A 24,375-nucleotide genomic window follows, 5' to 3' on the forward strand; every position below is an offset into this window, starting at 1 on the left:
TTAGACCTGCTATCGAATCACTTTGATTTTTGTTAAAGCAACTTGCATTCGCTGCCTCAATTACGATCGTAAACGTTTTTTCAGGGGCAAGTCCATACTTCTTGAGCAAACATCCCGAAGGGCGTAAAAGCCCCCTATGGCACCATATGTAGTGGCTGGAAATCCACTTCCATAATGGTCAATGTAGATCCATTCCTTTTAGTATCTGTTCCGCAAAACTTTTGATCTCTAATCATAATGAACATTTTTGTCGGTTCAAATTCCCAATATTTTTAAAAACCCCTAAATACATAAGTTTTTTTGGGAAAATTATTTCAATATATACAGGCTGAGGGTATATCTCTGTCGGCAAAGCCGACTGACACTTTCTTACTTGTTCTGCTTAATCTGACTCTGGGTCTATCAGTCGTAAGAATGTGGCTATTTCGCTATTTATATGGTTTGTAACCACAAAGCTGCAAACTTAAGTTTCTTAGCAGGATTTGTAGGGCAATTGAAAAGGAGCAGTGTGTCGTGGGGGCCTGTGCTGTATGCTGGGCAGATGTTTTCCACGGTGTCATCAGTACTTGCCCTATAGGAATTTTGACGGCTACACTACACGCTTCTCAGCAGCGATAGATGGTGGATGTTCTCCAAGGACCGCATTCACACGATAACTGTTTACTGCATGCGACTGCATTCGTGTGAATGCTACTTAAACCTGGTTAAAAGGCTTGTTGATCTAGAGGTTCTCTCTTGTAACGTTAGACTTCTCTTTCTAGATTATGAGCACGGCTTGCTCTGAGTGAGTCCTCTGCTAATATGGAGATGGCCTTCAGCGCAGTTGTTGTGCTGCTTACGGATCCTATGCTATTGATCGGCAACTGGAAAAAAAAAAGTTATTTCTGATGCTGGAAGAACTAAAGCCGCAAGGGTCCTTGCTACGGGCGACAAAAGCGAAATCGGTTTGTAAGATTCACCTTTGCTGGCATCCCTTTCCGGGCTTTAGTAGCTGGCCTATTTTCCAGACTTCGGGAGCGATGTGTTTGGCAAGCGACAGGTTGTAAATTTAAGTGAGAAACTTGACTTCCGGCGGTCCTAGCTGTTGCAGTCTAAACACCGCCGCTGCACGCAACAGAGTTTACTTCCTCCGTAACAGGTTTTGATTCATCTTACAAAACGATTTTACTTCCCATCAGTGCAGTGCAGATTTCGACATTGACTCCAACTGCAGATTACTATTTCGTGAATTTTATTTTACAACGTTTTGGAAATGTTTGTTGTTTTTTAGGGATCTACAAATCGATTTGTTGAGCAGGGTTCTCTAGAGCAGGCAAGGAAACTTTTATAATTGGTCTGTTCCTTTACTTTTAAAAATGGTAATTGTTGCAAAAATGGTAAAAGTGGTGAACTGCTCTCATATAAATTGTATGCTTTTAAAAGTAAGTCCCAATTTACATTAGGCGAGTTTACTTGCGGCAATTGTCAGTTTGTGGGTGAGAGAGGGTGTTGAGAGGCAAAGGGTTACCATATACCTCACCTCTCTCTCCATCAAACTGACAATTGCCGCAAGTAAACTCGCCTAATGTAAATTAGGACTAAGGAAACACTTTGCGGGTAAAAACTGGTAACCTCAGGCACGTAAAGGAACACGACTAATACCAAAGAATGCAGTCCGACTCTACTTTTAGCTCAATGATTGGGACTTCCTAGCATAATAAATCTTACATTGCTTTAAACGTACATATTTAGATAAATAAAAGAATATATACACGTGTAAAAATAAAAACACAAAATTCATCTCTATTGGATCGATGGAATGGGTTCAAATGCTAAGGAAAAGATCGGATCTATCACGACTTCCTTTGAATTGGTTCAAATGCTGATGAAAAGATCGGATCTTTCACGACTTCATTTGAACCAATGCCAAAGATCCAGTGAAATCATGGCATCTCATGGAACCACTTCCATAAAATTTTGATGGGAGGTCTTCCAAGGAACAACCTCCTTCAGCGAAGAAGTCCACGTTGACACGGCCGGTCTATCCGTTGGCATCATTTGCTTCGGTGACGAGAAAGGCTAGTGAGGGGATCACTACTTAAGAGGTTAAAGCCTCTTCATCAAGTGCTTCCTCTCTGAAGCCTTGTACGTCTAGAAAGGTGAGTAAGGATACCGCGGAACTAAATGCTCTGCAGGCTCCATGCTTATCTGTAAAGGCGAGTGAGGATAAGGCGAAACCTAGTGCTCTGCAGACTTTCTGATCGCCCACAAAGGCGAGTAGGAACAACGCGAAAACTAGTGTTTTGCAGAATCCAAGCTCGTCCGTGAAGACGAGTAAGGAAAGTCCCGGACCTAGCGGTCTGGAGATTTCCTGCTCGTCCACGTAGGTGAGCAAGGACAACGCGAAGCCTACAGCTCTGCAGACTCCTTGCTTGTCAAACCCGAAGCTGGATGACATCGCTGCTCAACGGATTTCCCGGGTGAGATCCGGCTGCCAATCATAGACAGGGCTGGCCCCAATGGGCGTATCAGTGACTGTCATTGGTTGCTAGTTGAGGGTCGTCTTCGGGACATCCTCCTCTCGGAAATGGTAGAACAGGAAAACGTACGGCTAGGCCAGTCTGCTCTTTAAAAGGGAGCCAAGGTAATTAGCTGTGAGAACAAGGAATCGGCAGATTTCCTTGTCAAAACAGTTAATGACATTGGCTCTCTTTGGGAAGGTAGCAATCTGGCAGTTGTACCTTTGTCTGAGATACCATGTGGGATGATAACTTCAGTATGGGTCCCTCCTCCTTCAATGGAGTTAGGACGAATACTGAAGTTGGTTGAGAAGCATAATGTCGGTCTTCATATGGGAAACTGGAGGATTCTCGGTTCCTTTAAGAAGAACGACAGACTGGTCATAAAATTCGCCACTGACAAGTCAGGAGTCGAGGAGGGGTGCTGAACTTTGGATTAGGACGATTATGTTTCCGAATCCCACCAAAGCACCAGTAGGTAGGAAGCGGCAAAAGCTTAGCTTTGTGCAGATAAACTTGCATCATTGCAAACCTGCTGCTGCTGGTGAACTACTGAAAACCCTCTCGACTCAAGACACCGATATCGCCCTTGTCCAGGAACCTTATTTATATAAAAATAAGGTGAGTGGGTTTAGTGGCAACAACTATACTGTTTTCGCAGCCTCGAATGGGGACAAGGTGAGGACATGTATAGTTGCTAAAAAGAATCTTAACCTAATCCTTCTGTCCAAATACAGTAGAGGTGATATAACCATGGTACGGATGGAAGAAGGATGAAGCAAACCCTTAGTTTTGTCTTCGATTTACCTGCCTTATGAAGACCCCGAACCACCAGGCAAGATCACTCAGGATCTAATGGATGAGCTAGGGAGCATAGGCAGGATCGTCCTTGGATGTGATGCCAATGCCCACCACTTTCACTGGGGAAGCAGTGACACAAATGCCAGAGGTGAGAACATTTTCAATTTTATTTAAAAAAATTTAAGAATTTGTAATAGGGGTAACACTTAGAGCTGGCAAATAATCGATGGCACTATCGATAATATCGATTATTATTTAAAATTTCAATATCGATAGATAGTTTTGTCTATCGATATTATCGGAATAAAAACCCCTAACCTGTAGTGGGATTCTGTAACTCATTTTTGCTGTTATCGATAATTGTCGGTAAAATTAAAATGCTTATAATTTCGATAATTAACGAAATTTTTCGGTAAGTTAACGATGAATAAGAAGTATTCGCTAGCCTCTACCGACACAAACAGTGATACCAACTTTTCTTTATGTTTTTAGTCGTAATTTTGCGATTTAATTTTACCGATTTTTGTCGGTAACAGCAAAAATGAGTTACAGAATCCCACTACTGAAATCCATTGAAATAGAAATTTCATTGCTTTTCGGTTATAGCTTTGTTCCTTTACTTTTTTAATGGTAAGAGTGGTAAAAGAGAAAAGTGTCAAAATTGTTCAAAATTGCTCTCTCATCAACATTTTTACCAGAAAAGTAAAGGAACGGAAAAATGGTAGGTCTGTAGTGGGATTCTGTAACTCATTTTTGCTGTTACCGACAAAAATCGGTAAAATTAAATCGCAAAATTATGACTAAAAACATAAAGGAAAGTTGGCATCACTGTTTGTGTCGGTAGAAGCTAGCGACTACTTTTTATTCATCGTTAACTTACCGAAAAATTTCGTTAATTATCGAAATTATAAGCATTTTAATTTTACCGACAATTATCGATAACAGCAAAAATGAGTTACAGAATCCCACTACTGGCAGCAATGTCAGACAAAAACATAAAAAATCAATTTTCGTCTTTTATTTCACAATTTTTAATTTAGTGTTGTCAGTGTTCGACTTTTTCTTCATTTTGTGAAATAATCGTCAAACAAAAGTCGAAAAATCAGTTCTGCCATTTTCTACCTGCAGAAATTTTGCTGGTAGCCTGTGGTAGGAGAGAAAGCCATTTTCGCTCTCTCTCCCCTCTCACTCTCTTAAAAATTGCTTACAGTTTTGCCACTTTTCGGGGTTAAGGAACGCTTTGCAGGTTAAAAATGGTAACAAATGGTTAAAATGGTAACCTCAGGTAAGTAAAGGAATACAGCTTATGTGTGTGTAAGAAAGTAAGTCCGTTGTCACACGTACACATTTTTCGGTAAAATAAAATGTATTTTTTACATTTTTATAAAATAAAAGTAGTTTATTCTCCTTTTCATTTCTGTGAACAACTTTTGCATATTTTCAAGAAAATAATTGACATTTCCGCCATTTTCATCTCCAAATTAAAGGTGATGACAACTTAACGATAATATCGATATCAATCGATATTTTAAAACAATATATCGAACATATCTAATGTTGGAAATATCGATGGTTTGCCAGCTCTAGTAACACTCCCACGTTTCAAAATAGATTAAGGGGGGAAGTCATTGACATAACCCTGACCAACATGGACGACTCCGATGTAGAGAATTGGAAAGTACCAGAAAAGTGCTCCTTTTTGGATCACAAGATGATACTATTTCAAATCTCTATACTTGGGGTAACACAGAACCCTCATAGAAATCCCAGGAGAACGGATTGGGGTAAATTCTGACGGCCTCATGATTGTATGGAAGTGGAAGTTACACCCTTCATACTGTTGAGGAGGTCGAGAGCTGTGTATTCCCTAACCAAAACCCTCCTAGTGAGCTATGAGGACTCATGTCCAATCACCCATCCGGGGAAGAAATCCCAACCGGTGTGGTGGACTAAACAATTGGCCAAGCTGCGGAAAGCAGCCAGGAAATGCTACAATAAAGCCAGTAAGACTAAACTCAGTACGGATTGGGATGACTACAAGGTAAATTTCAATAAGTACAAGAGTGAAATCAAGAAAGCTAAACGAAATTCTTGAGTTAGTTTCAGTGAGTCGATAGAAGGAGTTAGTGAAGCTGCCAGGTTCCGTAAGATACTAAGGACCCAAAACCCATAGGTAGTATCAAACGGGGCGATGGTTCCTGGATCTGCTATTAGGGGTTCATTTTCCCGGTTGTGTTGACTTTGACGGAGCCTTGCCAAGAGCAAATCTCAGTCGAGTCCGAACCGTCGAGGATGAACAGCTGATTGACAGAATAACTAATCACACAAGAATTCGGTGGGCGATCAACAGTTTCCAGCCTTATAAATCACCGGGACCGTATGGTATTATACCGACAATGCTACATAATGTTGCTATCAATCGCTATCAATCCTGGTAGATATTTTTAAGGCTTGTTTATTGTTATCGTACATACCTGGTCTGTGGAAGGACGTTAAGGTGACTTACATCCCCAAAGCGGGGAAGCCATGTCATACTTTGCCAAAAGACTACAGACTAATAAGTCTTTCTTCCTTTTTTTGAAAACATTAGAAAGGTTACTGGATCTTGAAATTAGAACACAATTAAACCCCAACAACATCAGCAAATCACAACATGCCTACACTAAGGGCAAATCAATGGAGACTGCCCTGCATGAGGTGGTCGGGCATATGGGGAGAAAATGGCAAATTCTTGCCAGCCCTGTCTGAGCTCATGCAAAGAGCATTAGTACAACTCGAAAACTGGGCCCAGAACAATGGTCTGGGAGTAAACCCGGAGGAAACCGGGATGGCCTTGGAACTTTCTGCGGAAGCTAAATACCTCGGCACTATTCTGGACCATCGCTTGTCATGGAAAAGAAATGTAGAGGAGCGAACGAAGAAAGGACTCATGGCACTCTATTCCTGAAAGAACTCCATTGGGAAAAGCTGGGGATTGAGCCCACAGATCATACACTGGCTGTATGTAAGGTCCTGCCCATACTTACCTATGGTGGACTGGTCTGGTGGCAAGCTCTTGGGAACAAAGCGTTACTCTCCAAATTATCGAGTGTACAAAGAACCGCGTCACTGCTGATTACCGGATCGATTAAAAGCACTCCTCAAGCTGCATTAAACGTCATCCTGGATCTCCAACTTCTGGATATCCTAATCCAGTTTCAGGAGCGAGAACTGCTTTTAGACTCCGAGAGTCAGTCAAACTAGTTGATAGTCCACTTGAGTTAGGTAACAATGGTTGCGTAAGCGACTATATGTCGCTAGTCAAGCGGGCCTCAAGACTCTCAAGTCACGGACCATAAATTCAAGACCTATTCTTGATTGTAGGAGAGCTCTGCAGGATATACACGATATCGAAAAGCTATGTTGGGTTCCGGTTCATAGCAACATCATGGGAAACAAAGTAGCAGATGAACTGGCTCGAGGTGGCTCTAGGTCTATCGACTTATCAGTTGATGAAACCGTCCGGCCACCGATGTGCCATTACATCGGCAAACTTCGGGAGATCTTCAATGAGAAAGCACATCAAAGATGGCTATTGGAACCTGGTTGCAGGGTATCCAAGGCAATCTGGCCTGTGGTTTCTCGTCGAAGAACGGCATCCCTACTCTCAGTTGATAAGTTAGAGATGAAAATCGCGGTGAGGTCCCTAACTTCAAAATGGGACGACAGTGGCATTGACTACTGCAGACTATGTGAAGATGCGGAGGAGATAGAGACTGTCGAACATCTTTGTAGGTGTCCCATGTTGCAAACAAGGAGATACCGTACACTAGGCAGATATGAGATAGACACTCTAACCTTCCTGTCTAACATAGATCCCATCGTTCTACTCAACTTTGCCAGACATCTAGCATGGCTTGGCAAAGGCCCTTTACAACCCCTTAATAATCATACTCTTTTCACTTTCCAGATAACTCCTTGGCGTCAATCTTTACATCTCCCACACTCACCATCTCTATCCTATCATCCTCATCTCATAAAGCTGCATCATAGCCTACACAAGATGAACACAATGGACCAACGGTCTCCGAGTGAAGCAGTCACCTGTTCTAATAGAGGGCTGCGCATCCTTAAACCTAACCTAACCTATCTCAACGTTTACGAGCGAGGATTACAAAATTAACTCGACGTATCAAAGGACGCGAATGAGAATAAAAAAAGATGAAAAGCTGAAGAAGAAGGAAATGTTTTTGTGCTACGACGAACAGCGAGATCGGATGCAGAATGAGACTAAGAAATACTACGATCAAAAGCGCAAATCTTTAAGAGAATACGACGTTGGCGTAAAATCTAAACCGAAATATTTAGGTCCTTATAGGGTCTTGAAAGTTAAACCTAAGGACACCTACGACGTTACAAAGGAGGGGGCCTTCGCATTTTATTCTTTTCATTTATTCATCATCGATTTTCATTTATTTCATTATCCATTTCATTTTATTAAAATGATTTCGTTTTGTTAATAAACTTTAAACACGAATTCAACTAAATATAATTCCTTTAATTACTTTATTTAAACATAAACCTACGACTTTTAATTGAGAAAGGATGGAATTAGTGACTAATTGTAAGACTCTCTCGGGATAGAAATATTAAATACCATAAATTTGTGATTTTAACGGGATAAAACTAATAAAAACTATAAGTCTCAGTTGGTATTTCAAACGTCGCTGCTTTAGAGGCATCTTGTATTGCCTCTTTAAAGGAAAATTTTTTTGTTGTTTTAATTTTTAAATTTTCGTTTCCTTGTTGAAAGACTGGGCACTTTTTGTTATTGGATCTATGCGCGTGAGTACAGTTGGTAAATTCAATTTTTAAACAGGGTGTTGGATCGTGTTCAAGAGCAGAACATACTTCACATATGGGATATGGGCTTGAAACAATTTTTACATTGTATAGGTTCTGGAACATAATCTCGAACTTTGCAGTTTATAATGCCAATATCAATACTATCTGGTAGATCATAAAGATAAAACTCAGGATACATGAGGAAGTGTTAAAAACTTTACAATCATGGTATGATGTGTGTTTAAGTAAGAATTAATATATTTCAGTTAAATTTGCATTGTTTGGAAATGCACGCTTTTCGCACAATTTTCATTGTGTTTAATTCGTTAGAAAACGGCCTACTCCCTTTTTGTTACAGCATTGATATGTCATCTAGGAGTTTTCTAACGAGTGTTGTTTTTGCGCCTACGCGACCTTTCGGCATTATTATTGAGACTTCGTTTTCGATCGCCATCCGTAACACAGGTAATCTGTTCGCCTTGCTACTTTTCCCTTTATTTATAATTATTTATTTATTTACTCAATAAAGCTTCAGCTTTTTATTATTTGAAAATTAAAACGTTCGTGTTTTTATTTATCTCTTTTTCGAAACGCAATTTCGGCGCCTTTACATTTTGGTCCTTCGAGCCGGATACGAACATTTGGATTGTTTTGGTTTTTGTTCTAATTGGTTTTCGTTTTTATTCTCGCAACAGCATCAACAACATCATAATCATCCCAACCATCCTCATTAACATCATAATCAACATAAAATCTCATCTCAACATATAAACAAACAGGTGAGTGCAGTGTTTCTATTATTTGTGAGCTCGCGTTGTGGAAAAAATAATATAAACAAAAAAAAAAAAGAAATATCCATCGTCCAAAAATTCATTTCGATCTATTTACAACAATAATACATACGGCCGCTTTACAACGCTTCGCGTATTACATTTGTTTTCGTTCTTCATTTTTTCGGTGTTAATTATTGAACAGTGAAAACCAATAAAAAATAAATTTGGTTGCAAAAAATATTGTGGAAAAAGTGCTAACATTTTAGCCAAAAACAGTGTATTTTTCATTAGTGAATAGTGGTGTAATTATTAATAAAATTTAATTAAAAAAATTAATTAAAATTAACAGTCGTGTTAAATTTCGATAATTTTATTAATAAAATAATTCATTTATTTATTGAAAATTAATTACTTAATTATTTCCATCGGGTTACCACTGTTTTGTTGTGCCAAACAAAAGGAAAAAACCACCGAAAACTACACCAAACTATTCCTTTAATATTCGCAGTATTCCCTGTTCAATAATACACGATGATTTAAACATACATACGCTAGTGACATACTTACGTCGTCGTCGGTCTCTTGCTTATATACACACACATCACTTACATACCATTGCTTTAGGCAGCGACAGCTAGCCTGGTGAAAATAATTTTTTCGTTTCTCTTTTGTTTGCGTGTACGCTACACACATCCGGTCGGTCGATTGTTTCTGGTTTACACGTTGGGTACAAAAGAGAAAATTGTTTGCATATTAAATTGCGGTGTGTGTATATATAAAAATAAATACATTTTTGGACATTTTCGATTATCGTGCACCATACAGTCCGCATTTACGATAATATTAATCGGTTTGGAAAAAATTATTATTTTATTGTAATTGGACATAAAAATAGTAATTTTTTGCCGTTTTTAATATTTTTGGTATCGTAAAAAATATTTCAAGCTTAGTTATTGAATATTTTGACATAAATATTATATATTTATATATTATTTTTTGAATTTTTTTCGAAATATTTTTGCTTTTGTCGTCATTTTGTACACTTTTTGAAAATTTTTCGAAATTATTAAAGGGAAGAAGTTGGTTTTTCGTTTGTTATCGAACATTTTCGGCGATTTTTGTTGATTTTTCGTAAATTTTGCTATTTTTGGTTGATTTTTTTGTGAAAAATCTTGGAAATTCTTGTTGGATTTGGAAAGAAATTTGATCTTTTCGCAAGAATTTAAACTTTTTCGATTATTTGAGTTGGAATTTTTCGCTTTTATCGTTTTTTTTGTCGCATTTTCTGCTTGAAAAGCTTGGTTTTTATTTTTTCGTAAATTTTGAAGTTTTCGTGTGATTTTAAGAAAATCTTTGGAAGATGCCTTTCACTCCTCTCAATGATTTTACCCGAGTTTCGGATAATTTGGTAAAATTTTGTGCCAAAATTAAAGACGCGAAGGAAGAAGACTTAGATTTCTTTATCTTAGAAGTAAAAAGTACCGAGTTAGTTAAAAATTGGACCAAGGTGGAAAGTTCCTTTGATAACTGTTTAGAGTATCTGAAATCGGCTGAGGATACAACTGCGGAAGACATTGGTGTTGTCGATGGCAAATACGCGGTTGTTTATGAACTTTTTATGGAATGTCAGGCCATAATAAATAAATATTTGAACAAATTTCGGCGGTCTCGAAAATCGTCCTTGAGCTCTTACAGCAGTTCAGTGGTTTCGTTAAACCAGGATCCTTCCGATATTCCTAAGGATGGACAGGGTTCGTCTGCCACTCCAAGGGAAGCCCCGAGAAACGATCCCGGTTTAAATAACACGAATTCGTCTACTCACACTGTTCGAAGTGTGGGTATTCAGTAGGCAGGGGCGATTTGAAAACCTTAATGGGCCCTTCGCGTTTCTGATTCCTGGGGTTGAACTGAGCAAAAAAGTCTACTGGACCATATGTCTACGATGAAAATCGAGCCTCCCGATTTTGACTTTAAGTTTTTTATTGACGTTTTTTGGATATTTTGGCATATAACAGCCAAACCATTGAGATTTTCGATCCAACACAAAGACAAACATTGTAGCCAAGACAGTAATTGAAAACTCTCTAATACATCGCAAAAGCAATGGAACGCTCCTTCAGGCAGTTTTGGCCTTAAGAATGTGCAAACTTTTCGGAAAATGTCGGTAAATGACATTGTGCTACAAAATTTGACCCGAAAAATATTCAAGTGTTCTGATGCAAAATTATATCGTGTTGGGATCCATGGACAACGACAATGCCTTTATTTCGCTTGGGTCACTTCGTTTTATTTTTTTATAACGGTAAAAGTAGTGAACATCTGGGATTCTTACATTTTCAAATTTAAACGGGCATATCTTATTTTTTCCACAACGGATTTCGTTTGATCCTTCTTCCTTTTAAAGGGGTGAATAATGTTTTTTGAATAAGCTATCATTGTTTTAAATCGGTTAACAAATGGCTAAGTTATAGTGGTTTATGTCTGAAAACCCCCACAAAAAACCTATAAAGGAATTTCTCATAATTTTCAAAATAAATATTGAACAAAACAAAAAAACATTATATTTTTGAAAATTATGAGAAATTCCTTTATAGGTTTTTTGTGGGAATTTTCAGACATAAACCACTATAACTTAGCCATTTGTTAACCGATTTAAAACAATGATAGCTTATTCAAAAAACATTATTCACCCCTTTAAAAGGAAGAAGGATCAAACGAAATCCGTTGTGGAAAAAATAAGATATGCCCGTTTAAATTTGAAAATGTAAGAATCCCAGATGTTCACTACTTTTACCGTTATAAAAAAATAAAACGAAGTGACCCAAGCGAAATAAAGGCATTGTCGTTGTCCATGGATCCCAACACGATATAATTTTGCATCAGAACACTTGAATATTTTTCGGGTCAAATTTTGTAGCACAATGTCATTTACCGACATTTTCCGAAAAGTTTGCACATTCTTAAGGCCAAAACTGCCTGAAGGAGCGTTCCAATGCTTTTGCGATGTATTAGAGAGTTTTCAATTACTGTCTTGGCTACAATGTTTGTCTTTGTGTTGGATCGAAAATCTCAATGGTTTGGCTGTTATATGCCAAAATATCCAAAAAACGTCAATAAAAAACTTAAAGTCAAAATCGGGAGGCTCGATTTTCACGGTAGGTATATGGTCCAGTGGACTTTTTTGCTCAGTTCAATCCCAGGAATCAGAAACGCGAAGGGCTCATTAAGGTTTTTTTGCTTCCACACAAATCGCCCCACCCTAGTATTCAGGCTTCTAGCTCCCCAATATCAGGTATTGGGAATTCTAGGGATAGCTCGAATTTTGCTATTGACCCGCCAAATGTAGACATTGTCCATAATTTAGCCTTGCCTCCATGCGATATTCCAGTTTTCGAAGGTGATTTTCTCTCGTGGCCTACTTTTAGAGACTTGTTTAGCACGGTTTATATTACAAATTCTGATTGTCGGATATTGAGCGTCTTTGTCATTTGACGCAAAAAACTAGTGGGGAAGCTCGTGAAATTGTTTCGAAATTCCCTTTGACTCACCGTAGCTTCAGTCTAGCATGGAATGCTCTGAAATCGACTTATGACAATCCTCGTTTGTTAATTCATAGTCAGTTCAAAGTATTATTTTCGCTTCCGGTACTTGAAATCGAGACGTGTTCGGGTCTCAAACAAATCCAGCGTGGTATTAATGGTTGTTTGTCTGCAATGTCCATTTACGACGTTAGTACGGAAAATTGGGATCCGTTCTTTATTTGTCTTCAAAGGCTCCAAAAATTAACACAAACTTTGTGGGAGCAAAGTGTTAAAGACAAAGCTTCTATTTCGTTGTGGAAAGATCTCGATAGTTTTCTAACTGAGCAAATTCAGACGCTCATGTGTCTTCACGACATGAGAGGAAATGATCCGGTTAAAAAGTCTAACGTGAAAAATCTTCACTCGTGTATGACTAATACCAATTCTTCTCGTTCTCCAAAAGTATCGCAGAAAAATGATTGCATTCTTTGTCCCCAGCAGTTCCACTTGCTTTTTGAATGTCCTTGATTCAAAAATATGTCTGTCTCGGCTAGGTTTTCCACTGTGAAACGTCGTAGATTGTGTGTGAATTGTTTGCGTACGGGACATGAAGTAAAAACTTGCAGTAGTCATCGTCGGTGTTCGAAATGTAATCGAAGTCATCACACCTTGCTACATCGTAGCGACTCGTCTCCAAATAGTTCGACCTCAAGTGTTTCCTCTGCCAGTAGGAACGCCTCTACTCCTTCCTACACTCAACCCGTCGATCCTCCTCGTCCATCCACATCTCCGGCATTTGTAGCTCGTCCTTCCAACCCTCCACCTCTCGACCCTTCTCGTCCATCCACATCCTCGGCATCTGTAGCTCGTCAGGTCTTTCATACCTCACAGAATAAGTCGGTTCTGCTGGGAACAGCGATGGTGAACATAATGCATTGGGGCATGTCGTACCCAGCTAGGGCTTTAATAGACCCCGCCTCTGAATCCTCTTTTCTAACAGAGCGGTTGCAGAATAGGTTGAAACTTCCCGTATGTTCAACAAATGCGGTTATTTCTGGTGTGAATTGTGCAATTTCGGCAAATTCACAAAAAGTTTGTCCCATAAAAATTGGAAGCCCTTGTGATCCTTCGGTGTTATTAGAAACTCGTGCTTTGGTATTGCCGTCAATTTCTGGTAACTTGCCGTCGTTTTCTGTTTCCTCTGATTTAAGAGCTGAAATGCCAAGTATTCGTCTGGCAGATGCTAATTTGTTCGATTCACGTCCTGTGGATCTGTTGTTGGGTGCAGACTTGTATCCAAAAATCTTGTTAGATGGTTGTCAGTCAATTTTGTCGGGAACTTTGCTCGCCCAAAATTCTGTGTTTGGATGGCTTGTCACTGGACCGATTCCTTGGCCGGAAAATCGAAACTTATTCGGAGTGGCGTAATTTCGCAGACTCTTATAAGAATTGAGTCTCCACATGTGTTCGTGCATTTGTTTTGTGATATCGCTCCCTTAAAATCAGTTTCACTCCATCCTCTAGAGCCTTGCAAGTTTAGCGTCTAAACTTTTGGAAATCATTCTTAGGGAAATCGGCTTCGAATTTCATTGACGAGAGCATTCAAAACCCATTTTCTTGGCCTATATTCGTGGCGAGTTTCTTTGGTGGCATGGAATGGCTTAGTCTAGACTAGTCGGATTGGTCTATTCGAGATCTGGCTCCGCTTGGTTCTGAAATTGACATTTTTCGTATTATTCGTGCTATTTTGAAGATGAGCTGGAAAAGTTTTCGTCACTCGTGAAAAGCACGTCGTGGTTGTCCCCACTCGATATTTTCGGACAATGGTACGAATTCGTGATTTCATTCGTGAAAATAGTAACTGTGTCTCCCCTACAGTCGCATCTCAGGGTCTTACTTTGCAATTTATTTGTGGTGCTCCACATATGGGTGGACGCTAGGAAGCTGGGGTGAAAAAGTTTAAGCAACACTTAAGAAAACAAGTTCGAAACGCTCGGATTACTGGTAAACTATTAGCTTCAGCACAAGGTCATTTGTTTATAGGCTCTCGCATTTACTCGCTCCTTCTGACAGTGTCTTAATTGACTAACCATTGTCGCTTGTGAACCGGTTTCGTAAAGTCCAAGCTGAAGTACATTTATATTCGTGTACCGGATGTTAGTACGGTAAACGCGTTGTGAAGCGGCTCATGTCTAAATAAGTCGTGTTGACAGAACAATCTTCGAATTCGGAGTAGAATATTAACTTCATCGTAGTAGAATGAGCGCTCCATATGAATCCGTCACTGCGGGTTCTGCTAGAAAATGGAGATCTGTCGAAATCTGTCACTGCGGATTATTAAAAAATAAAAAAAGAATATAGTTGACATCTGAATCCGTAACTGCGGGTTCTTCGTTATCGCCTTCGAACTCGAATTTCGTAACTTACAGGTCGGAATCCATAACTGTGGGTTCCAATAGGACCTTGGCGGTTTCGGGCAATTCACACCATGTTCGTATGGTAGAAAGAGAGCGTACGTCCGTCACTGCGGACGATTGGTACACGCCTCATAGGTTAGTTGTCGGGTATGTCGAAACCAATTGAATTGCTCACAAACACTGCACCACCTATTCTATTGTATATAACTAATTGCTATTGTAAATACTTCTTATCGATCTGTGTTACAACATTAATAATGTTGCAAGGTCGGCGCCAATGTTTAAGTAAGAATTAATATATTTCAGTTAAATTTGCATTGTTTGGAAATGCACGCTTTTCGCACAATTTTCATTGTGTTTAATTCGTTAGAAAACGGTCTACTCCCTTTTTGTTACAGCATTGATATGTCATCTAGGAGTTTTCTAACGAGTGTTGTTTTTGCGCCTACGCGACCTTTCGGCATTATTATTGAGACTTCGTTTTCGATCGCCATCCGTAACAGGTAATCTGTTCGCCTTGCTACTTTTCCCTTTATTTATAATTATTTATTTATTTACTCAATAAAGCTTCTGCTTTTTATTATTTGAAAATTAAAACGTTCGTGTTTTTATTTATCTCTTTTTCGAAACGCAATTTCGGCGCCTTTACAATGTGATTTTTTTACATCCGACAACTCCTTGCGTTTTCAAACCATCGACAATTTCGTTTTCGGTAAGTTCTGGTTGTAGGTCGCATCTTACAAATCCTTGAATGGTATTTAGTTTGGGATGCAAACTGCATTCAATTTGGCAAATTCCAGCTAGATTTTTGGCTTTGATAAATCTGTTAGCCTGGGGCCTAATTATGTGATTCGATTCGATCGAGAATTTACTCGTGAATAAGTTTTCGACACGAGAAAAAAACGGCATGATAAGACTCGATCGAAATCACTGATCGAATGTTTCGAGAGTAACCGGTAATCGAACTATGTGTTCTTTGGGGAAAGTTATGAAGGTAGACGTCAAAAAATGTGTTTATTTCAAATCAAAAACTAAAAAACAAAATTATGAATGAAAAAATGTAAATATTTGTGGAATTTTTTGAACAATACATTGAATAATAATTTCGGAATGAAGTTGTGCTAAGAAAATATGAAAATTATTAATGTTTGCAAAATTGTTTTGTCATTCTTGTTACAGATTGCTAATACATCTACCTTAATAATTCTCTCTCAAAATAAATGAGAGAATTTGGTGGGTGTTTTGCATTAGCCTCTCTGAGAGAGAGAGTATTTCCTTTGGTAAACAACGGGGGATGAACTATTTAAAATGCACTTTATTAAAAGTTGTTCACCTATAAAATAAAGCCTATTAATATTAAATAATTTTTTGTTTTGCAGAAATGCTTATTTTTCAACTTATATTTTAACGACTGCAAACACTAATTTTTGGTTAATGATAGCATGCATATGTATTTATTTTAATTATAATTTTATCACAATTTCTTAAAACGACTGAAAAGGACTTTTCCCAATTTCTCTTATTTTGTGTAAAAAATGCTCACAATTATTTACTAATATCATTTTTCCTCTATAAACCGTCAATAAACAACAATTTTTTACATTTTAAACACAAATACAATAAGAAATCTTTCATTTTGTTTGTTTACGATAGGCCATTTGGCTACGAGAAATTACTCGCAAATTTATGCTCAATTTCTCGATAATTTTACTCGATAACGAATGTTGTCATCCCAACTTTGAGTACTCGGGTCGAAACAACTCGATGTCGAATCACGTAATTAGGCCCCTGAGCTTTATTTCTTCTCAATATCTGTAAATTCCCGTCTCTTGTTATTACTGTTTTTAAGGTAGGTTTACTTGATATTCCTTTTATGGCTTTTGAAATCAGAAATATATTGTATGTTTTAATTGGTTTGTCTGGATCTGTGGTTTTTAGTATAACGTATTTTGGGCATGCTTTTCTAAGTCTCGGTTGAGGAAGTTGTGGATAATCCATGGAATTACCCAAACTGTATGTTGTCTGGTTCTTCGGTTTTTTTTCTTCTGGGGGATGACCCCCCGGGATCCAATATCCCATAATAATTTCCTCGAGAGGAGCAAGACAATGAGTTTATTTATCACCAAAGGATATTAGCCACCCTGTATGATGAAGGTGCGTTAGAAGGTGCGCGCTTAACACAAATCGACCGTTCACAATGAATGCTAAAGGTAGACTGTGTTCTCCCTTAAGATGTTTATAAGGGAGGAGGCGAGAGTGAGAAAACTCACGGTGAGATGATGTTTATGATGGCTGTGGTTGCTGGACGGTTGGACAGTTATCGATAATTGCAAAAAATCGTCATTCAAAACTGACAATGTGTACTGTACTTTAGCACTACTTCATTCCGAAATTATTATTCAATGTATTATTCAGCAAGTTCCACAAATATTTGCATTTTTTCATTCATAATTCTGGTTTTTAGAATTTGTTTTAAAATAAACACATTTTTTGGCGTCTACCTTCATAATATTCCCTGAAGATAACCTGATCGATTACAGGTTACTATTGAAAAAACCGATAACATTGCTAACATGTGCTCTGTTCCAGAACCTGCAAGAAGCAACTAATTTTTACTACGATAACACTTTCCTTTCCCTTTATGTTATCGAACATTTTTTTTAAAAAATTAGTAGATTCTTGCAGTACTGGAACAGACCAATTGCTTGAACGTTTTCGATCGAGTCTTGTCATGCCGTTTTTTAACGCGTCGAAAACTTATTCACGAGCAAACCCAGGAAAAAGTTTGCATCCGCGGATGCAGTTAAATCACTAGAACAATTGCCGCTGGAGCTAGGATGCATTCCATTTTGCTTCCACGGCACACAGCTAGGATTCACTCCATTTTCGATCCAAATCACAGCCTTTGATGTAGTGTTTTGGATTGAATTTAAATGCAGTCTAAAGATGCTATTAAATGCAAGCCATTGCAAATATCCCAAAATAAACAAAATACATTGCTTATTCGTGTAAACAAGAATATTAACATTATTACACTAATACAAATTATAAAAACTCTCCATTAAATTTGATCATAACGAAGTTTACTTCCTCTGCTCTGCTTTTTGTGACACCGCAACTGATATTTGGCCTGTTCCCGTACTTTATAAAGTGGTAAAAGTCGTAAAAGTTGTAAAAGTCGTAAACGATTTTCATATAAATTTTAAGTGTGTTCGTTTACTCAACAATTTGTACAATTTTTTACAAGTTCAGTAACTTCTTGTAATCGGCCAAGATCTTTTGCATTGTACTGTAGAGTAAACGAACAACATTCTGTAAAAATTTCTACAAATTTTGAGTAAACGAACACACATTTTGTGTACAGGAACGAAAAATTGTAAAAACTTTTTAGTTCTGGAACAGAGCTATTGTGTCATCATCCAAATGGTTTTTCATGTTTCCTCCAACTCCAGTTCAGATTTAAAAAAAAAACTAACTCCACTCCAAAAATAATTTGCATCTCGTGAATTACAGCAATGTTCGTATCATTAGTTTGTATTTCTTTATTTTTTTTTTTAACAAATTCTTATAAGTTTAGACACTCTTTCTTGTGTTCAGAAAAAAAGACTGCGACTGTAGGGATCAAAAAGTTGGCTTGCTTGGCTAGGGATCTATAAGCGAGTGCTTTTAAAATGTATCGAGAAGAGTGCAGCTATGAAAACATAACTCCGTGTGGACTGCATCGAAAGATGTATTGAAATCATAACTCTGCATTGCACTACTTCCAAACTTTTTTGCTGGGAATTCTCGGTCGAATCGAATCACGTAATTAGGTCCCTGTATTTTGAATATTTTTTGAGATTGCCACAAGGAACATATTTTTCAATGAGATATAATATAATTGTTCCACCAAATTCCCAGACGGGACCAGGGAGACTTCTCTCATATCAATGAGTGCACCCCGATTCATATTAGCTCAATGATATGGGACCTACCGTTTATATCCTCGTCCGAACGGCGTGCCTTAAAGTGGGGTACACACGATCAGTTTTGAGTGTCGATTTTTCGGAAATATCGATAAATGTCAAACTGTCCAGCAACTACAAAATATTTTGTGGTTGCCTGATGACTGATAAAAATGAACGGCCACACTGGCAAACAACCGATTATTTGAGCAAAAATGACAGTCAAAACTGATCGTGTGTACTAGAGCTGGCAAATAATCGATGGCACTATCGATAATATCGATTATTATTTAAAATTTCATTATCGATAGATAGTTTTGTCTATCGATATTATCGGAATAAAAACCCCTAACCTGAAATCCATTGAAATAAATAGAAATTTCACTGCTTTTCGGTTATAGGTTTGTTCCTTTACTTTTTTAATGGTAAGAGCGGTAAAAGAGAAAAGTGTCAAAATTGTTCAAAATTGCTCTCTCATGAACATTTTTACCAGAAAAGTAAAGGAACGGAAAAATGGTAGGTCTGGCAGCAATGTCAGACAAAAACATAAAAAATCAATTTTCGTCTTTTATTTCACAGTTTTTAATTTAGTGTTGTCAGTGTTCGACTTTTTCTTCATTTTGTGAAATAATCGTCAAACAAAAGTCGAAAAATCAGTTCTGCCATTTTCTACCTGCAGAAATTTTGCTGGTAGCCTGTGGTAGGAGAGAAAGCCATTTTCGATCTCTCTCCCCTCTCACTCTCTTAAAAATTGCTTCCAGTTTTGCCACTTTTCGGGGTTAAGGAACGCTTTGCAGGTTAAAAATGGTAACAAATGGTTAAAGTGGTAACCTCAGGTAAGTAAAGGAATACAGCTTATGTGTGTGTAAGAAAGTAAGTCCGTTGTCACACGTACACATTTTTCGGTAAAATAAAATGTATTTTTTTTACATTTTTATAAAATAAAAGTAGTTTATTCTCCTTTTCATTTCTGTGAACTACTTTTGCATATTTTCAAGAAAATAATTAACATTTCCGCCATTTTCATCTCCAAATTAAAGGTGATGACAACTTAACGATAATATCGATATCAATCGATATTTTAAAACATTCAGGCATGTCACAGATTCCGATCAGAATGGTTTCAATTCCGTAATTTCATTTCGATCGTTTTTGTTTTAGCTTCTCCAGATTTCGATCGATTTGGTGAATTCGGAAAATCTTATTTTTTAGTATAAATATGGCAACATTAGACGAAACAAAAGAAAGGAAAGAAAAACATATGATTAGAAAACACTGCAGAAGTGGGAATTCTGAAAATATTGTGTTTAAAGAAAGATTTTTTGTGCGAAAAGATTGCTAAATTAAATTAATTAAAAAATCATAACATGTTCTTGAAGTAATGTTTGTATAATATAAAATAAATAAAAAATATTTCATGAACGAATTTATAAAAAAAAGTACTTTATGTACGTTTTCGTTCAATTACTTCCACATTTTGTTTCAACACTGGCACAATTTGCGAATGATAACCAAAACGGACAACACGTTTTTGAGCAGTCAAACCCTATCGTCTGAAAACGCACAAACAGTCCAGCAACCACAAAATATTTTGTGGTTGCCTGATGACTGAAAAAAGTGAGCGGCCACACTGACAAGCAACCTATTATTTGAGCAAAAGTGACAGTCAAAACTGATCGTGTGTACCCCGCTTTACATGGCTGAAAATACTCAGGAAATGTCAACATTACTGAGGGGTATTTTTGCCACCGTTGAAAATTTGATGTTGCCTGGCCTGGGAATCGAACCCACGACCTTCTACGTGCAATGCGGGCGTTTATAGTACTAAAATACGTAATTTTTCAAAATCCGATTTGGGTTATCAATATTTTCCCTATATAAATTCACCATAGATATTTCGAACACACATAATCTTCTGAAAGAATTTATTATGAAAAAACATCAATAAAATAAATTTTGTGACCGCAGATAACGAAAATGTGAATAAAAACGGTAGAACATGGTCCTAAATCATATATAAAAAGCGAAAGCTTCTGGAGATGTTAAATGTTAAATGTAGCTACAAATTTCTTTTCTTCAGAGACTCATAATGAAATTTGATTTGGAACATTTCTTCTTTTGACACAACCCCCAAAAAGTGCTGTATTTTAGGAGATTTTGACTCAGTATGGAATAAATTTTAATTAACATAGCGATTATGAATCTTCACGTAGGGAGCTACTCACAAGTGAGTTGCAGTTCACTTTCACCTGCTCGAGCTATTACGATTGGGCAGGGAGGAGCACAAAAAGTGAACAAGGGTTGACAAGTCGGAAAATGGAAAATAATGGCGCGACTTGTGAACCCTTGAAATAATAATTTGTGTTACCATACCGTCATTTTTTGCACAAATAACTTTGGGATTATTAAATTCTTATTTTTTGCATAAAAAGTAAATAAATTTTTAAATTAATAAACATTTCTAGCAAGAAAAATGTCGGTTATTAAAAATCCACTGTAAAAGAACATGAATATTGGTAAAAGAAAATACAACATTGAAACAACATGGCAACATCTGTAACAGCTGTTCTTTTGTTTTGACAGATATGTGAAAATTGTTTATTTACACTGAAGAATTCGTGAAATTTATTGGAAAATCGTAAAAAAGTGAACAAATGTCGTTTAAAAACGTCATTAAATGGCTACAATAAGTAAATGTTTAATGTTGCATTTTGGGTGATAACAGAAATGGCAAGTTCTGAGGAATACCAAGGAAATGGAGTGGAAGCTGTACCAGCGATGTTAGGACATCACAGGAGATCAATGATTGGTTCAAATGAGGTTCAGCATTTAGCCAATTCCAAGAATTGTAAATACAATTCGTGAAACATCCGATATTTTCTCCAGTATAAGAACCAATTCTATGAATGCTAACTATAATTCCTAATGCTTTCTTCAACACTTAAACCAATTTAATGAATTTTAAATACAATTTCAATAAATTTCAATTGTAATTCCAATTTTTTTTTTTTTTGTTCATGGCATATAACAACCGGTACTTAAAATACTATTCCAGGAAATTGCTTGGTGTAGATACCATTCCACTGGGTTATCGACGATGACGTGATTAAGATCTCAAAATGGTTTGGATCTTTTTGGGGCAACGGTCTGGACTTATATTCCATCAAAATATTTGATTCTATTCAAGCTTGAGGGCAAGTGATTGGACATGTCATCTTTTTAGCACCAGCACCCATTTTTTCCAAGACTGCGACCCCAAAAGTTCAAAATCGTGTACATTACTCTCTCTAGGAACAACAATCGCAGACATGGGTTGCTCCAGATTGGGTCCTTGTATATTTGTGAACCGCTTTATACAGTATGCACCTTTTTGATCTGTCCATACCTGAAAACGGGGAACGCTTTAGTTACAGTACTTGCTTGGGCGTTACCGTGAGAGCCATCCCAATCACCATCTAGTAGGTTGGCCCGACACACTAGGTCCATCAAGAATGATCTTCACTTTCTAGAGAGGAAAGCCCAACGATACAGGAGAGAACCCCTTGCTCAACAAGCATTTCAAGTAGGTTTGTATAGCTTTCACATAGTCGCAGTTTCTAATGTAAACAAATATAGTGTGAATAAAGTCCACCACAAACCAGAGTAGTTTTTGCTCAACTATACTCGGGATATTGCAGTCGTCTAAATTCTTATAGGGCAAATGTTGATAGCACCATGCATAGCACTCTTCGTCTTTTAAAGGTGCTATGCCAAACCTAGTCATTTAACTTCAGTGGATAGTTACATCCCATTCTTGGAACTGAAGTTAGACCCAATTTTGTACCAAATTCTGAAAGAATTCAGAGATTCAGACCGAATTCGTAAAGAACTCTGAAAAAATGTTAGCGGTAAATGTCCTAATATTTGTTTTTGTCGAAAACATATTGCGATTAAAAATATAAAGAAACTCTTATCACAATAAGGTAGAATCTATTCCATTTCCAATATTTCAACCATCTTTGATGGTCATCCTCAGGGATTGGCTTTCAAAAACAAGAACATTTGTTTTATGCAACTATAAACAATATGGTAGAAATTTATAATAACAATGATATTTCTTTCTTTTTATAAGAATAAAAACAAAAAAATTTTAATTCTTAAGTTGACCTCAAGCCAAAATTAAAACCAAAGAAAAAAGCGTCCAAAGGTCAACAATAACCTCAAAACATAAAAAATTTCTAATTATTTTTTGTTGCTTTCAACCTAAAATACAATTAATTATCATTACAGATACAAAATATTCGTATTTTTTAAAATAAATGACCACACTTAAATTTTTTTGTTCAACTCACTTTGATTTCGGTAGTGAGAAATTTCAGCACAAATTTGCCTCTTTTTCTCACTTTTTTTACATTTGTAATAGCTAATTTTTTCACGAACGTGAGTTTTGCTTACCCTCTTGTTGTTTATAATAAGGGAAGAGTGAGAACATAACAGCACTCACGGCGATATGATGTTTATAATAGGGGAGGAGGCGAGAAAGAGAAAACTCACGGTGAGATGCCGTTCATAATTGGGCTGTAAGAGTCTAAAAGTGTAACAAATAATTTCTACCTATAATATCATGGTAGAACAAATATAAGGTAAAGTTAATACTACAACAAATACAACTCGAACAACAACCACAAGGAATTTGTTTTTGTTTGTAACGTTACTGCCAGTTGTATTTGTAAACAAAACAAGGAAATGTCTATAAATTATTGGAATTTAAAAAACTAATAATTTTTCACATTTGGTTCAATATTTTGGAAAACATGAATGAAAGTTCGTTACATTTTCAATTTTTATGTTTCAACATCATTCCACTAAATGCATAAATTCTCGCAGAAAGTAGAATTCTTGCAGAAAAGTTTGGGGTCGCTGGAAATTCATAGAAAAAGGAGAAGCTGTTTCAATATTTTGTTTTAGAAATCAAAGAAGCACATGTTTATTAGGGCTTTATTTTTTTAAATTTTAACAAAATACCTCACATATTAACAAACGTTGTATCGCCTCTACAAGCGGGGATTTACTGGTTACATATCATTGATATGAAGAAGTCATTCTGGGAAATTTTTTTTTCCGAATGATATATTTTTTTCTCAAAAAATATATGTCCCTAATGTACATCGAAATAAATGTATAAAATGTCATATGAAATTTGACACTAACGTTACAACCCAGTTCAGTCAGCTGTGTATAGCTGCTACCTTTTCTTATTCTACCATGCTATAATATCTAATTTTGTAACGTCATTTTCTTAGCAAACTATTTTACTTAGATATCTAGTTTGTTCTGGGACTTACAATGAAATTTTGTGTAGAATATTTCTTCTTTTAACACATTTCGTCTAGAACTAAATTTCATGTTACTTTCATGCATCAACTCGAAAAATAACAAAACAAGTTTATTCAAAAAATATTTAGGTGTTTTGTTGGTAAACTAGATGTATATATTGTATTGCAAATACATATTTCATTTATTCGGAGACTTATATTGAAATTTGGTGTGGATTATTTTTGTCTTTGACGTCTTCTATCTAGAATGAAGTTTTGTGGGACAAAACTCAGATAAAGTAC

The 24,375-nt window shown here is 36.9% G+C and overlaps 1 protein-coding gene and 1 long non-coding RNA gene across 3 annotated transcripts in view; both read left to right on the top strand.

The window, feature by feature from the left end:
• The window catches only part of SH3PX1 (sorting nexin 33-like protein SH3PX1), a 161,482-nt gene extending 153,623 nt beyond the window's left edge, over window positions 1-7,859 (top strand). Inside the window, exons 4-5 of one of the 2 annotated variants that reach the window (XM_073982298.1) lie at window positions 7,249-7,271; window positions 7,461-7,859. In XM_073982298.1, the coding sequence (XP_073838399.1) occupies window positions 7,249-7,252 (4 nt within the window). In that variant the 3' untranslated portion in view covers window positions 7,253-7,271; window positions 7,461-7,859. Of the gene's footprint in view, window positions 1-7,248 lie in introns of both variants that reach the window. The other variant, XM_073982297.1, reaches the window with a different exon arrangement.
• A 13,111-nt stretch (window positions 7,860-20,970) lies between these two features.
• Window positions 20,971-21,777, top strand: LOC141401800 (uncharacterized). The gene is made up of 2 exons (XR_012412443.1): window positions 20,971-21,294; window positions 21,362-21,777. It is a non-coding gene; the product is annotated as an uncharacterized lncRNA (long non-coding RNA).
• Window positions 21,778-24,375: the final 2,598 nt, after the last annotated feature.

This window comes from Musca autumnalis, unplaced genomic scaffold (genome assembly GCF_047663935.1).
Source record: "Musca autumnalis isolate F117 unplaced genomic scaffold, ASM4766393v1 scaffold_4, whole genome shotgun sequence".
Classification (NCBI taxonomy): Eukaryota; Metazoa; Arthropoda; class Insecta; order Diptera; family Muscidae; genus Musca; species Musca autumnalis.